At 34.3% G+C, this 17,054-nt stretch overlaps 1 protein-coding gene and 1 non-coding gene across 2 annotated transcripts; both read left to right on the top strand.

Moving 5' to 3' along the window:
• Window positions 1-306: 306 nt before the first annotated feature.
• LOC128280010 (small nucleolar RNA R71) lies at window positions 307-413 on the top strand. The gene has a single exon (XR_008270192.1). It is a non-coding gene; the product is annotated as a small nucleolar RNA R71 (small nucleolar RNA).
• Window positions 414-5,199: 4,786 nt separating this feature from the next.
• Window positions 5,200-16,323, top strand: LOC108469260 (calcineurin B-like protein 1). The gene is given in 9 exon segments (XM_017770151.1): window positions 5,200-5,266; window positions 5,496-5,578; window positions 5,703-5,762; window positions 6,201-6,255; window positions 6,258-6,281; window positions 6,371-6,423; window positions 6,597-6,677; window positions 16,061-16,177; window positions 16,261-16,323. Coding segments are annotated over 9 exon segments (603 nt in total).
• Window positions 16,324-17,054: the final 731 nt, after the last annotated feature.

Here is a 17,054-nt window from a genome sequence, read left to right on the forward strand (position 1 = left end):
CTTGCTTTGCACTGCATTACTAGGTGAACCTGTGAAGAATTAAGAAAACCATCAATTTTCTTATTCAAGAGTTCTACCTGATTAGAAAGCATGGTGACCGAATCGACTTTATAAATGCCGGCTGCTTTTGTTGGCTTTGTCCTCATGACTTGCCACTGATAATTATTCAGTGACATCTCTTCTATAAATTCATAAGCATCTTCAGGTGTCTTATTATTGATAGCTCTGCCAGCGGTTGCGTCGATCATCTATCGAGTTGAAGGATTCAGGCCATTATTAAATGTTTGAACCTGTAGCCAGAGTGGTAACCCATGGTGAGGGCATCTTCTCAAGAGGTCCTTGTATCTCTTCCATGCATCGTAGAGTGTTTCTAAATCCATCTGTACAAAAGAAGAGATATCATTATTTAATTTGGCTATTTTAGCGAAAAATATTTTAATAAAAACTTTTCGGTCATTTGTTCCCAAGTAGTGATTGACCCCCGTGGCAACGAGTTCAACCACTGTTTAGCTTTGTTTCTCAATGAAAAAGGGAATAACCGAAGGCGAATGGCGTTATCAGAAACGCCATTTATTTTAAAAGTGTCGCAAAATTCTAAGAAATTTGCCAAGTGAGCGTTGGGATCTTCGTCTTGCAAACCATCAAACTGAACAAATTATTGTATCATTTGAATTGTGTTAGGTTTCAATTCAAAAGTATTTGCAGCTACAACAGATCTAACTATGCTTGATTTAGTTCCTGTTAAAGAAGGTTTAGCATAATCATACATAGTGCGCGAAGCAAGATTCTGATTAACAGCAATCGCAGGAGGTAGCGAATTTTCTTGGTTTTCAGCCATCTTTTCAGTTATGGTTGAAGTATCATCATCTTGCTCTTTCTCTGTGTATCGTAAGTTTCGCCTTATTTCTCGTCTGTTTCTACAAACAATGCGGTTGATCTCACCGTCAAAAAGTAGTGGTCCGACAGGTTTCTTCTGGTCATAAACTAGAAAAACCTGTCAGAAGGAAATAAATGAAGAATTAAAAAATAAAATAAAAATTTAAATTGCAATAAAAGTAAAATGGCTAAAGTAATAAAAATCGAGTGTTCCTAATATCCTAGTTCCCCGGCAACGGCGCTAAAAACTTGATACGTGATATTCATGACAGGTTTTAAAGATTTATGAAAGAATCGTTCTTGAGACTAACTTATTATCACGATTAAGGCTAGTGTACCTATCAAACAGTAGTATAGTTCGGCAAGACTGGATTGTCAAACCCAAAGGAACTACGAGTACTACTATTTACTTCCTTTTTATTATCTAGCTTAAAAATTAAGAGGTTTGATTATCTAAACTAATTATTAACTAAGAATGCACAGAAAGAAAATTCGGGAAAATACTTTTGGGAAAATTCGATTGGCTAAGACAATACCTAAGGAAAAATCCACCTAGACTTCACTTATTATTTGACTCTGAATCAGATGATTTATTCATTTGACTTGATTCGTAGAAATCCCTAAGTTATATTATTATTTTTCTCGAGACTAATAACGTCTAACCCTAGGTTGAATAATTAAAATCTCTTTCTAATTAACACCCTAGAATTATGGATTCCCTTATTAGGTTTCACCCTAATCCGGTAAAATCTTATCACCCTATCTCTAGGTGTGCAATCAACTACACTTAATTATGACAAATTTACTCTTAGACAGGGTCTATTCCTCCTCTAAATAAGAGCTTAACTTGAGTCAATATTCTGGAATATCAAAACAAGAATTAAGAACACATAATTAAGAACAAGTCAAATATTTATCATACAATTCAGATAATAATAATAAGATCCGTCTTAGGTTTCATTCCCCTTAAGTATTTAGGGGGTTTAGTTCATACTTATGAAAGAAAACATCTCAAAAGCATAAAGATAACAAAACATAAGAAAACCCAAAACTCCTGAAGGAACTTGAAGGGAGATCTTTAGTCTTGATGATGAATCCGACTTTTGAGATGGATCAATCGGCTTTCCTTGAGTAATTCATTGCTTCCTACTCTGCATTCCCTTCTAAGTGCCTCCTCAGGTGTTTAAATAGGTTTTAGAATGCCTAAGAGCCCCCAAAATTGAATGATATGTATATGATGATGTGTAAGATAAAAGTTTAGACTGTGATATACTTATCCATGTTTGTTTGGCCCTTATATGATATTATGTGCTTGACTTGTCTGATTTAATGAATGAATAAGTAATATTATCTAGGAAACATTGAAATACATGTATAAGTACACTTGTTTAAATGAGATAACTAAAAAGTGAGTGTAAAATTAATATGAATGTTAGTTCCTCGAAATGAATGACATGATTGAAATATGATTGCTATGATGAAAACTGTGTTACATTTGTATATGAAAGTTGAGTCAGAGGCCCTACGACCCCTCTCCCCTTACCAAAGTGGTGTTTTATAAGGGAAATTCCTGAGATTTATGTTGAATGAGTTTCCAGGTGAGAAACCAAAGAGTTCAATGATGGAATGGTTATAAGTATGATTAGAGATTGAGAATGGGTTGATAAGTACAGACATGAGCTAGAAAGATATCAGATTGACCGAAAGATTGTTTAATTTTCGCAACATCGCAGTTAGCGGAAAAGTTAATTTTGGTAAAACGATCTATCCTGGTATGATGTCGAGAAATATATTGATTGAAATTCCCCCATGAACTGGTTTTCTTAGTGAAGGGAATATTATGGAATTTGGGATGGTAGAAATAGTTAAAGGAATAATGTTCGAAATAAAGAAATGTTCCCTGATCTTAACGTTAGATGAATGTGTTGTTAGTCTAATTGAATTATAATCTACATGGTTCTGCTTTTCTCTGGTATTTTGTTATATTCCGCCTGTTGGGAACCAATGAGAAATTGTGTATGGTGCCATGATTCTATTTCTACCGATCATTGCTCCTAAACTTGGGCTCGGCAGGGACACGCCCGTGTACGATTACTTAAGGCCGTGGTCAAGGCTGTTAAATGGGCTTGTGTGTGTGATCTACTAGTGTAAGTCGTGGTTCGATCTTACCAAAGGGACACGGCCGTATGACACGCTCCTGTAAGGAAGTCCAGGCCATGTTGATTTCCCACGTGGGTCTATTTTCTCCGTTTTCGGCCCGTTTCTCGCCCTTTTTACTCTCCTATGCTCACCTAAGTATAAAACATGAAATTAAAAGATTAGGAGCATCGAATTAACCAATTCTAAGGAGAAACCATCCATAATTGCGCTAAGTATGGGATAAAAATATGTATAAATTATGGTTTATCATATGTTATACTTAAATTTAAGATTCAATCTTTATATTTTTTCGATACCTCTATTTTTTTATAATGTCATTAATTAACTCAAATAGTTTATTTTGATTAAAATGTTGATGCAACTTTTAAGAGTTATTAATATTATTAAAATTGTTTGTTAAATTCAAATTTATTGTAATATTTTTTTATATGGCTAACTAATTTAACGGAAGAATTTAATGGTGTTAACAACTAGATTTGAATTTTTAAATTTGAAAAATAGGACTAAATTTCTAAAAATAAAAGTACCAATACTAAAATTTCAAATATACAAAGAGTACAGAGACTTTAAGTATATTTTAATATTCAAATTAATTGCAAGTATCTTTTACTTTTTTGTTATGAAAGATTCAAGATTATATAAAAAAGAAATTTAAGTTTCGTGGATAATTATTAAATATGAATTATTTAAGTTGATTTCGTTAACAATAATTTAAAAACATAAAATAAAATTTAAATTTTAAAAGAGATTAAATTAATTAATTTTAATATTATAGTAACAAATTAGTTGACATTATGAATGGATAAAAATTTTCAACAATTTAATTAATCTATTTTGATGTTTTGAAATTTAAAATTTTCATATTTAGAAAAAGTAAAAATTTTGGCAATGGGACAAACAAGTACAGTTTAACAATTTTTGTGTATTATTTTAGTTTTTCCACTTTTTCACTTTAATTCTTAATAATTTTACCTAATCAATACTTTAAAAATATTTTTAAAGTGACTAAAAGTTAGTTGACTAAATTACAAGAATTTTATTGTAGGTGACCAAAATAAAAATACTCTAAGAATTAAATGACCCATTAAGTTATTTACTCAATAATTAATAATTAACCCAACCCATCATACGATACATAGTATTTCTATTAATTCTTATTGGATACACACATATAGTTCTTGAGAAAATCTAGTAAAACAAACAAATAAATAGAAAATAAGAAAATTTTAGGCTTTCTAACTTTATAAAAATATCATTTTAGCCCTCCATTTAAATTTTTACCTTTTTTAGCCTTAAACTTGTTTTTTTGTTAAATCACCCCAAAATTCTACTTTGTTGACATTGTATACGTATAGAAAACATGTCAAGATTTAATTAATTTTTAAAGTTTAAAATTAAAAAATATATATAAAATATTTTTCATATTTTAAAATTAATTAATTATTGGCATACTAGCTATGCATATGTCGTATCAGCAAAATTAACAAATATTAACTTTTTAATCCATTTTGGGGTGATTTGACAAAATAATAAGTTCAAGGGCTAAAATAAATTTTTTCGTAAAATTGAGGGCCAAAAAAGTTATTATTCCAAATTTTTAAATAACATGCCACGTGCTGGGATGATTATTGTAAAGACGGTGAATTTCTTATTTAAGCAAATTATTATATATGTATATATAAGGAAAGATTTCCTAAAATTTCGTTTTAAAATTCCCGACCAATTCTCTTCTTCCGCCTGTACCCCACTCCTCCAGTCCCTTAATTGCCTTCAACTTTCCGACAGACCAAAGCAGGAAATTATATAAGGTATTTTTGAAACCCTAACAGTAATAAGATTTTTGTGTTACGGCTCAGTTTAGCGTAAAAAATTGTTTACACCGCTATTGATATCTTTTACCGGTGGCGGACGGAGCGGCTATCACACCGCTACTCTACTGCTATCTGAAATCCTTCTTATGTTTTCAGCACAATGTCGATAGTTTTTTTTGAAAGCCTTAGGATTTTTTTTTTGTTTCTAATATTTTATTTGTTTTGATTTCAAAGCTGAGTATTCGATTTTTAATAACTGTTGTTAATAAATATGAAGGGTTTAAAATGTTTTTACAGGAAGAACATTGTAAAGCACAGGAGCTTTAGTCTAGAACCGCCTTTTTCCCGGCAAATGGGCTGCTTTCATTCTAAAGTAACAAGACACGAAGACCCTATTGAACTCGCTTCTCAAACTGCCTGTAAGTTAGGAAATTATTAGAATTTTTTGTTCATTGGATGTGTACCCAATTGTTTGATTTGTTTCACGTGGTGAAACACTAACGTTTTTGAGCATTTTTAAAAACACACTCATGCAATATAATTTTCGAAATAATTTTTGGTTTATTGTTGTTTCTTAATGACCTCGAAAATCTTATTTCCTGGACAAATCGGCTTATTTTAATTAGTTGGTTTTGCTTACATATGCAGTTACTGTTGGTGAAGTTGAAGCACTCATTGAGCTATTCAAGAGCATAAGCAGTTCTGTGATCGATGATGGGCTGATTAACAAGGTGCAATTCTGTGCTTCCTGTATCAACCAGGGGTTTTTTACTTTTTCTTTAATGTAGTTTAAGGTAAAGATTATTACGTCTGATGTGTTGAATGGTTTTCATGACATTGCTGTTGTATATGCAGGAAGGGTTTCAATTAGCCCTGTTTATGAATAAGAAGAAGGATAACATTTTTGCAAATCGGGTAATATATTTTGTTGCTTTATATCTTTATGGAAATTAAATATTACTTCCATTATACTTTTGTCTAAGTTATGTAGGGTCATGTGATGGCCGGCAACAAGTGAATCTGGCTGCATGATTATCTATAGAGTCAAATTTTGTTTTTAAGGCATTTTTGTTACTTTTATCTTGTAGAAATATTATGTTTATAATCCTAATGCTTCATGAGAGATGCCTCTCTGTCCTATTATTACATGCAAGATTTAGTAATCTAGTTTCTTTTATTTGTAAAGAGGTTCAGGCTGTTTTGTTTCGAATAAAGGTTTAACCTTTGTTAACTGCTTTTAACATTGTTTTTTATGGTTATCATATTCTTGCTTTCAAGCTGACATTGGGTATTGCAGTGAACAATTTAAAGCTTTGGTTTAGTTTTGTTTATGCAACCTTCTAATACATGCAGATCGTTGATTTGTTTGATGCCAAGAAGAAGGGAGTCATTGATTTTGGTGACTTTGTTCTTCTCAAGAGGACAAGACTGAATGTAAGTGAACAGTTGGTATAATAATCTGAATTGCATAAACATATGTCAGTCTAGCATCTCAATTTTAATTTGATGGTTTTACAATGCAGTTGCATTTAAACTTTATGATATGGATGAAACGGGTTTTATTGAGCGTAATGAGGTATTTGAGGACTGATATGCATTTTATTTTTATATATATCATTTTGATTTATATTTTCATTCAGTTGCATTATTTAAACCAGGACTGGTTTAAAATATTATAGGTTTGCTACAGATCATCCATGTCTTTACACAAACCTCTTTGTAGGCAACTTTATCTCACGTGATTTGCAGGTCAAGCTAATGTTGATTGCACTTTTATGTCAATCTGAAATCAAGTTGGGCGATGAAATCATTGAGGTTATTCTTGATAAGGTGAGAACGTTTGTGGTAAAGCAGAATATTTTTGATGCGTCGTTGAGAGTATCAAAAATATCCTATTCCCTGTAAAATAGTAAAAATAACAGTAAAGGGGAAGTAAGGTCGAATCCTTAGAGACCGGATTGTATGAATTCTCGTTTCTTGAAATCCTGGACAATTTCTTGGCCAAAAAAACTTGCGTTCTTGAAAAATAAAAAAATAGAATTAAGAATCTGGAAAAATAAAAATAGAATTTGAAGTGAATTGAAATTACGAAATTAAATAAATTGCAGAAATTAAAATGAGGAAAAATAAATAGAGTTGGGAAAAGAGAAAGTTTCTTATGTGGCGAGATTTCAGCCTCCGGTTGTCTCGTTCCGCCTTGAGTTCAATTATTGGCTTTTAAGTAACCCTTCTCAACTCAAGTAAGCCAGTTATAGAGGAAGAAGACGCCTACGACCACCAACTCTAAAGATTAGACTTACGATTTTTAGGGAACCTAACTCTAGCCAGTAATCTATGCTAGATCAACGCTTCTCAATGGCGAATCTCACGCCATTTTGTCTTTTTGGCTCGCCAACCTCTGACGCAGTAAGTTAACGAACCGACTGTGTAATTCTTTCAAAACATACAAAGCGGCCGCCTTTGCATATGTTGAAAAGTTTACTTCTTAAGGGCCATGGACGGAAGCGTTAGCCCGTAATGCGGAAAAACGATGAATACTTGACGAGAAGGCTAAGTACGGATTCTAGACCTCAAGAACTCTTTTTGGGGAATATTGACAACCTTCGGTTAGATAGGTTTTAATGGCTCATGATAATGGTAGAAAAGAAAATAAATATAAAAATAGAAAAGAGAATTTTATTGAAAGAAAATATGAATAAACAAAAGCGTAAACTTTCAGGGGGAGAGTGTTTACAGAAAAATATAAACACCAAATAGAGTCACTTCACCCCTTATTTATAGTATTAGGGAGATAGTCTAATTTAACTTAAATTCTAAAAAAATAAATATATTTAATTAAAGATAAATAAAGATAATTAAAATAAAATCTTAAAATTAAATAATCCTAATAATTATCTTAATATTAATTATCCTAATATAAATAAAATGGAGTCTTATAAAATAAAATCTCTTCTTTTTGCGTTTTTAGTCCTTGTGTCTTCCATGCTCTCACTTTTGGCACAATCTTTTTCCTGTATCGCATATCAGCCCATTGTGTCTCCAGATTCGCACTTTTGTCCCTTAATTTTGCTTTTGCCTCCATATCAGTCTCAAATCGATAAAAAGGCATAAATAACTCAAATTAGTAGGATCAAGCTCAGAAGAAACACATGATTAATACATAAAAAGACGTTATTCTAGAGCATTATCAAATTCCCCTACTTAGTCCATGCTTGTCCTCAAGTATGGTTCCTGTCCACTGTGAAAATTAAATCTTGCCATGAAAGAAATATTACTCTAACGTTTTATAAAAATTAGTTAAAATGCATATGAAAACAAAGAAAACCCTTAGCTTGCTTTAAGTAAAATTGAAAAAGTATTTCAATTAACACAAACAAAATTAAGATCGACTTGGATTATTTCATGAAAATTAGGTAATTACCAAACCTATCAAGACACCTTATTTATTTTTCCCTTTAATCCCCAATTTTATTAATGCATATTTATTTATTATTTTTTCTCTTTTTTTTTACTTTAATTTCAACTTTATTTATTTACTTTTACTTAGGAAAAATATTGAACCTTTTGACGCGAAGAGAGATGACAGCCAAGCATCTCACCCTGGTTATTCAGCCCAACACATTCTTAGAAATTAATTCCGGTTAGCGGAGTTTTACCTAACGCGTCACACAACCTTTTGACGCGAAATAGGATGACAACCCAAGCACCCTACTCCGATTACTCAGCTAGTCACGTCTTAAGTTGCACCCATAACCATGGAAACATTATTATTATTAAATGAAATTTTAATTTTGGAGGACTTAGGAAAAACAATCAAGTGTCAAAAATAAGTTTCAGTAACCACCTTAATAGTCATGAACATATTTTAAGCATTCAATTGTATTAAGTGTCCTATTGTATTTAGACTTAATCAAATTTACCAAAATCAAGATAGGGTTAACTCCATTAATCATAATCATTTAGACTAAAAGAAATAAAACAGTGGAGATGAAATCTATCAAGCAAAATCATAATTAACTCAGTAGATAAGAATCACGCATGTGGGTCAAACAGTGGGCAAGTCGTGGTTAAATTCTTGGGCATGAAAAGAGGTAAAATATTTTTTTAAAAAAAAATAGGCAGCAACAACAAAAATTCAGCATCTAAAATGACAGAAATAATGAGGAATGCCTCCCCCTACTTAAAACACATAGTCCTCGATGTGAAATAAATAAAATAAGAGAAAAAGGTATAGAGGAACTCCCTGTGTAATTACTGTCGTTCACGTATGATTGCAATGAGATCCACTAGTTGCTGGCCAAAAGTGTCGAGTAGGGGCTGTTTGGTTGCAAATTTTTCGTTCCTCCTTTCTTCTTATCTTCGTTTCGGTTTATCTAGAAGAAGAGAATTTTATTAATATCTGAATAAAATAAAATAATAAGATAAAATAAATAAAAATAAAAATAAAAATTGGGTTGCCTCTCAAAAAGCGCTTGTTTAATGTCGTTAGCTCGACGCCTTGAATGGTTTTATAGTGGTTCTAATTGAATTTTTTCGACCGTGTGGGCCTGGAAATTTTCGTAAAACGGCTTCAGCCATTGACCATTGACTGTGAACTGCTTTTTTGATTCTTCACTTTCTATTTCAACTGCGCCATGCATAAATACTTCAGTCACAATAAAAGGTCCTTGTCACCAAGATCGAAGCTTACTTGGGAACAACTTTAATATAGAGTTATAAAGCAAAACTTTTTGCCCTACCGAGAAATGTTTCTGAGCTATTTTCCTATCATGAAACAGTTTTGTTTTGTCTTTATAAATTAGAGCATTCTCATAGGCATCATTGCGAATCTCCTCCAATTCTTGAATGTCCAATTTCCTTGCCTTCCCTGCGCGCTCTAACTCCATGTTACATTGTCGGACAGCCCAATAAGCTTTCTGCTCCAGTTCTACTGGTAGATGACACGCTTTGCCAAAAACAAGTCGATACAGGGTCATGTCAATCAGGCCCTTATACGTCGTCTGATAGGCCCAAAGCGCGTCATTGAGTCGAAAACTCTAATCCTTTCGGTTGGGCCGAACTATTTTTTCCAAAATAAACTTGATTTCCCTGTTTGACACCTCTGCTAAGCCATTCGTTTGGGGATGGTAGGCCGTCGATATACGATAATGAACTCCGTATTTGAATAATAGTGCCTTCATGACCTTGTTGCAAAAGTGGGTACCACGATCACTGATCAAAGCTCGAGGTGTGCCAAACCTAGAAAAAAATAGTTCGTTTTAGAAACTCCACAATAGTTTTAGCATTATCATTGCGAGTAATCTTTACTTCTATCCACTTAGAAACATAGTCTACTGTAAGAAGTATATATACGTTTCCAAACGAAGAAATAAAGAGGCCCATGAAATCGATGCCCCATACATTAAAAATCTAACATACATAAATTGAGGATAGGGGCATTTGATTTCTTTTAGTGATGTTTCCTGTATGCTGGCATTTATCGCAGGACTTACAAAAGTTATATGCGTCGCGAAAGGTTGTGGGCCAATATAGCCCACACTCCAATACCTTGTGAGCTGTCTGTTTAGGGCCAAAGTGACCTCCACAAGCTTTTGTATGACAAAAAGTAAGGATAGAGGTTACCTCAATTTCTGGAATACATCATCTTATTATCTGATCTGAACAGTGTTTCCACAAGTATGGGTCGTCCCAAATGTAATACCGAGCTTCCCGTCTAAGCTTGTCCTTCACAGAACGTGCTAACTTAGTGGGTAACGATCCCATGGTTAAGAGATTAACTATATCTGCATACCACGGATAGTGAGCCTTGGTAAAAAATAAGTTTTCATCAGGGAACTCATCCTTTATGGGAACATCATCGAACGAAGTTTTTATCCTGCTCAAGTGGTTGGCCACTAGGTTTTCACACCCCTTTTTGTCACGAATCTCAATGTCAAATTCCTGAAGTAGTAAAATCCACCTAATAAGCCTTGGTTTTGCTTCATTCTTTGCTATCAAGTACATAAGAGCTGCATGGTCAGAAAAAACAATCACCTTAGATCCTAGTAAATATGATTAAAATTTATCTAAAGCAAACACAATAGCTGAAAGTTCTTTTTCTATGGTCGTGTAGTTGCTTTGTGCAGCATCTAGGGTTTTTGAGGCATAGCAGATGACATGAGGCTCTTTGGCTATCTTTTGTCTCAATACGGCTCCCACGCTGCATTCGCTTGCATCGCACATAATTTCAAAGGGATAGTTCCAGCCTGGTACCTGTACTATACGAGCAGTTACCAACTTTTGCTTGAGTGTATCAAAAGCCTCTTTGCATTTTGGACCGAACTCAAATTTCTTATCTTTCTGCAACAACTCGCATAATGGTTCAGCTATTTTTGAAAAGTTCTTAATAAAACGCAGATAAAATCCTGCATGGCCAAGAAAAGAACGTATCTCTCTAACAGTAGAGGGATATGGAAGAGAATTTATAATGTCAATTTTGGCCTTATCAACCTCAATTCCCTTAGACGAGACTATATGACCTAGAATCAAACCTTTGTCTACCATTAAATGACATTTTTCATAGTTCAAGACAAGATTAAATTCTATGCACCTGTTCAAAATTATCGTGAGATTTTCAAGACATTCAGTAAAATAGTTCCCATACACGATAAAATCATCCATAAAAACTTCAATATTTTTTTTTACATATTCAAAAAATATACTCATAATGTATCTCTAGAAGGTAGCTGGTGCGTTGCAAAGTCTAAATGGCATTATCCTGTATGCAAATGTGTCGAAGGGCATGTAAAAGTGGTCTTTTCCTGGTCTTCTAGCTCAACAGGGATCTGGAAGAAACCTGAATATCCATCAAGACAACAAAAGTGAGTTTTACCAGCTAAACGTTCAAGCATTTGATCTATAAAAGGAAGAGAGAAATGATCTTTTCTAGTATAAGCGTTCAACTTCCTGTAATCGATGCAGACACGCCACCCGTTTTGTACTCGGACCGGTACTAAGTCCCCCTCAGTATTTTTCTTTACTGTCATGCCCGTTTTCTTAGGCACGACTTGTACCGGACTTACCCATCTGCTGTTAGAAATAGGAAAGATAATGTCAACATCTAGCAAGTTAATTATTTCTTTTTTTACCACCTCCATCATATTCGGGTTTAAACGTCTTTGTGCATTTTTCCTTGGTTTCGTGTTCTCCTCCAAGTAAATCTTGTGGATGCATGTCAAAGGGCTTATCCCTTTTAAGTCTGCAATGGTCCAGCCAATCGCCTCCTTATGACTTTTTAGTACTTGGATCAAACTTTCTTCCTCTGGTTTAGAGAGTTTATTTGAAATTATAATGGGTAAGGTATTACCTTTTCCTAAAAATGCATACTTAAGATGCTCGGTAAGCGGTTTCAATTCCAAATCTGGAGCTTGCACGATAGAAGGTAGAAGTTTAGTTTCTGATGGGGACAATAATGTATTAACAAATTCATAATCATCAGTTCTATATTCAGATTTGTCTTCATAAGTTGACTCAAAAGTCTTGTCTACTAATGAGTCAATCATGACGACACGGTTTACGTTCAAGATTTCGCTTAGATGACTAATAGCATCGTAAACATTAAATTTCATGATCTCCACATCAAATTTCATCGTAAGAGTGTCGCTTCAAACATCGATCTTAGTGCTAGCAGTACTAAGGAAGGGTCAGCCCAACAGGAGGTCTGAAGATCCAGCAGTTTTATCCTCCTTCATCTTTATTACATAGAAATTTGCAGGGAAAATAAGTTTATTAATTTTTACCAAGATGTCCTCGAGGACTCCTTCAGGATGCACAAAAGACCTGTCTGCCAATTGAATAATAACACCTGTCTTCGTCAAAAAACCCACATTAAGTGATTCATAAATAGAATAAGGCATTACATTTATAGATGCCCCTAAATCGCACATAGCCTTTTTAATTCCTAAATGGCCAATTTTGCATAGAATAGTGAACATACCCCTATCTTTGCATTTAATTGGCATTTTTCGCTGCAGCATTGCGAAAACATTTTCACCAACACTTACCTTTTCATTGCCTGTTAACTTTTTTTTGTTGTTGCGAAGCTCTTTAAGGAATTTGGCATACATTGGAATCTGTCTGATGGCATCCAACAGTGGTATGTTGATCTCGACATTTCTGAATGTTTCTAAGATTTCTTTGTCTTCCTTACCGTTCTGACACTAGTTTAGTCGTCCTGGAAATAGAGGTTGGATTTTTGGCAGTGGGGGTTTCACTCAGATCTGTTCGTCTTTTTCTGGAGTTTCCTGGGCGATTTCTTGGCCAAGATTCTTGTTAGGAATTGGTTCCAGTACCTTTCTACTTTGCAACATTACTGTATTTGTATTCTGTCTCGGGTTTGGTTCTGTTTGTGACGGTAACTTCCCTTGAGAACTCAATTTCTCAATTGACGTGGTCAATTCTCTTATAAATGCCTTCGTTTTTTTTTGGAAATTAAGAGTTTGCTGTTGAAAATCAAGGACATTAGCTGCTAATTTATTGACTAAAGTTTCCAGAAAATTACCTGAATCTTGTGGCTGTTGTGGGACCCGATTTGGGTATAGTTGGTTTTATCGTAGATTAGCCCCATAACTAAAGTTAGGGTGGTCCCTTCATCCTGGGTTGTAGGTATTGGCATAAGGGTCGTATCGCCTTTGTGGTGGCCCAGGAAAATTTCCCACAGCATCTAAATGGGCCATAGTATCGTCACACAGACTAGGGCACGCATTAGTCGTATGTTCAGGTGTAGCACATATTTCGCATACTCGGGCTGGTTTTTCTTTTTCTACAACAAGAGAATTCACAATATTAGTAAGTCTATCAAGTCTATCCTCAAAGGTAGAATTACTTAGCTGGTGAACTCTTTTAGGGGGTTTAGGATTAGCTCGAAATTATTGAGAATTTACCACAATTGTGGAAATCAAGTCTCTTGCTTGTTGGGGAGTCATGTTGACCAATGCTCCTCCACTAGCAGCGTCTACTATATTCATCTCCATGGGTTTCAAGCCTTCATAAAAGTATTGGAGGAGAGATTGCTCTATTATACCATGTTGTGGGCAACTCGCACACAATTTCTTAAATCGTTCCCAATAGTCGTACAGAGATTCTGCCTCTTTTTTCCTTATTCCCACAATCTTCCTTTTTAACTCGGCCGCTCGTGATGCAGAGAAAAACCTATTAAGAAATAAGCGAGATAGATCAGCCCAAGTTGTAATGGATCCAAGAGGTAAATAAAATAACCATTCCCTAGCTGAATCTACTAGGGAAAAAAGAAAAGCACGCAATTTAATTTGATCCTCAATTACCCCCTGAGGTTTCATACTCAAACAAACCATATGTAATTCTTTTAAATGCTTATGGGGGTTTTCATTTTGTAACTCATGAAAAGTTGGCAGTAGCTGAATCAATCCTGATTTTAACTCGAAATCAATATCCATAGTAGGATACGCGATGCATAGTGGCGGTTGTTCTGTCGGCGCTTCAGCCAATTGCTGAATTGTCTGAGCCATAGGTTGAGGTGCTAAATTAGGGTTTACGTCAACCCTAGCGTTAAACACTTCTTCTGGGCAATCGACTTCTAATTTTTCACCTTTAAAAGTTTGAGTAGGGTTTTCCTTAACTCTAGACTCTTCTCCGTCGTCGATTCTGATTTGACGGTGGATTATTTTGAGTTCCAACCACCGCTGACTGCTTTTTCTTTAGCTTTGTTTCCTTGCGATTAGCTCTTGCAGTCTTTTCAATCTCTGAATCAAACGCAAGAGTTCCTAGAGCAGATCTGGTCATAAGAAACAAAAAAAAAGATTAGTACGTTACCGATCCCAGTCAACGGCGCCAAAATTTGATGCGTCGTTGAGAGCACCAAAAATATCCTATTCCCTGTAAAATAGTAAAAATAACAGTAAAGGGGAAGTAAGGTTGAATCCTCAGGGACCGGATTGTATGAATTCTCGTTTCTTGAAATCCTGAATAATTTCTTGGCCAAGAAAACCTGCGTTCCTGAAAAATAAAAAAATAGAATTAAGAATCTGGAAAAATAAAAACAGAATTTGAAGTGAATTGAAATTACGAAATTAAATAAATTGCAGAAATTAAAATAAGGAAAAATAAATAGAGTTGGGAAAATAAAAAGTTTCTTATATGGCGAGATTCTAGCCTCCGGTTGTCTCGTTCCGCCTTGGGTTCAGTCCTTGACTTTTAAGTAACCCTTCTCAACTAAAGTAAGGCAGTTACAATGGAAGAGGACGCCTACGACCACCAGCTCTAAATATTAGACTTACGATTTTTAGGGAATCTAACTCTAGCCAGTAATCTATGCTAGATCAACGCTTCTCAATAGCGAATCTCACGCCATTTTGTCTCTTTGGCTCGCCAACCTCTAACGCAGTAAGTTAACGAACCGACTGTGCAATCCTTTTAAAACATACAAAGCGGCCGCCTTTGCATATGCTGAAAAACTTACTTCTTAAGGGCCATGGACAGAAGCATCAGCCTGTAGTGCGGAGAAACGATGAATACTTGGCGAGAAGGCTAAGTACGGATTCTAGGCCTCAAGAACCCTTTTTGGGGAATATTGACAACCTTCGTCTAGATAGGTTTTAGTGACTCATGATAATGTTGAAAAAGAAAATAAATATAAAAATGGAAAAGGAAATTTTATTGAAAGAAAATATGAAGAAACAAAAGCCTAGACTTTCAAGGGGAGAGTGTTTACAGAAAAAAGATGAACGCCAAATAGAGCCACTTCACCCCCTATTTATAGTGTTAGGGAGATAGTCTAATTTAACTTAAATTTTAAAAAGATAAATACATTTAATTAAAGATAAATAAAAATAATTAAAATTAAATCCTAAAATTAAATAATCCTAATAATTATCTTAATATTAATTATCCTCATACAAATAAAATGGAGTCTTTTTTCTGTGTTGCATATCAGCCCATTGTGTCTCCAAATTCGCACTTTTGTCCCTTAATTTTGCTTTTGCCTCCAAATTAGTCCCTAATCGATAAAAAGGACATAAATAGCTCAAATTAATAGGATCAAGCTCAGAATAAACACATGATTAATACATAAAAATACGTTATTCTAGAGCATTATCAATTTTGGTAGTCTTAGCTTATATGAATATTTGTATCTTAACTCTGTTGGTGGAATTTTACTTAATGTAACATTTTACTGAGATGTGTGGATTTATGAACAGACGTTTTTGGATGCCGACATTAATTAGGATGGGAAGATAGATATATTAGAATGGCAAAACTTGGTTGCCCGTAATCCATCGTTGTTGAAAATCATGACTCTCCCCTACTTGAGGTATGTGTTTAACAATGTTATACCCAATGTACCTAGAAACGATACTGGCCCGGGAGCTCATCCTTTCTGTAATACGAATACTGCAAGGACATAACAACAACATTTCCAAGCTTTGTTTTTAATTCCAAAGTAGACGAGGTTGCTGCGTGATTAGGGAATTTGTTCATAGAGTCGAAAGACAATTGTTTGCAGGATTTGTTTGTGACATTGAGCTTCTCTATGTGAACAAAGTTTGTGGCTAAAAGCCCTAAATAAGGTTAGGATTGGTTAGTGTTATACTAAATTTTCATAAGCATTCAAGTTGACCCATTCGGGTATTCTCCATTTGTAATCAAATGATTTTTCTAGTGGGAAATATGAGTTGGGAGTTAGATTTTAGTGTTTTATTACATGTTCCAAGTTAAACATATGGACAAATTTGGGATGGTGCCGCTTGGATCAGACAAAATGATGATTGAGTTGAAGAAAAAAAAATGTTGTGGTCCTTGGTGAAGCAGTTAATGACAAACCTCCTAACAATATCTAGATTTGTTGGATCTACTGCATTCAACTTTAAAGCGACTTTGGTCCTGTCTCGCTTAAGCATATACATAAATGTGCAAAATGATTATTCACCCCATTACCCAATACCTTGTACCAAACATGTCTCCTGGGTGTTCATCTTTAACAAAGGTCTATTTTTCCCTATTGAGACCCATTTTAATAGGGGATATTATCCTAGGTTGGGTTTAGATGGCTGGTACGTTTATTTGTGATTAATGTAAAAATATCAGTGCCGGTTAAATTAAATATTATAGCGTGATAAAAAGTAAACTAAACGCACTGCATCATACTGCATTTAATCGTCCATCTAAACCCTTTTTAATAAAGTTAAAAATAAT

Source organism: Gossypium arboreum, chromosome 8, assembly GCF_025698485.1.
Source record: "Gossypium arboreum isolate Shixiya-1 chromosome 8, ASM2569848v2, whole genome shotgun sequence".
NCBI lineage: Eukaryota > Viridiplantae > Streptophyta > Magnoliopsida > Malvales > Malvaceae > Gossypium > Gossypium arboreum.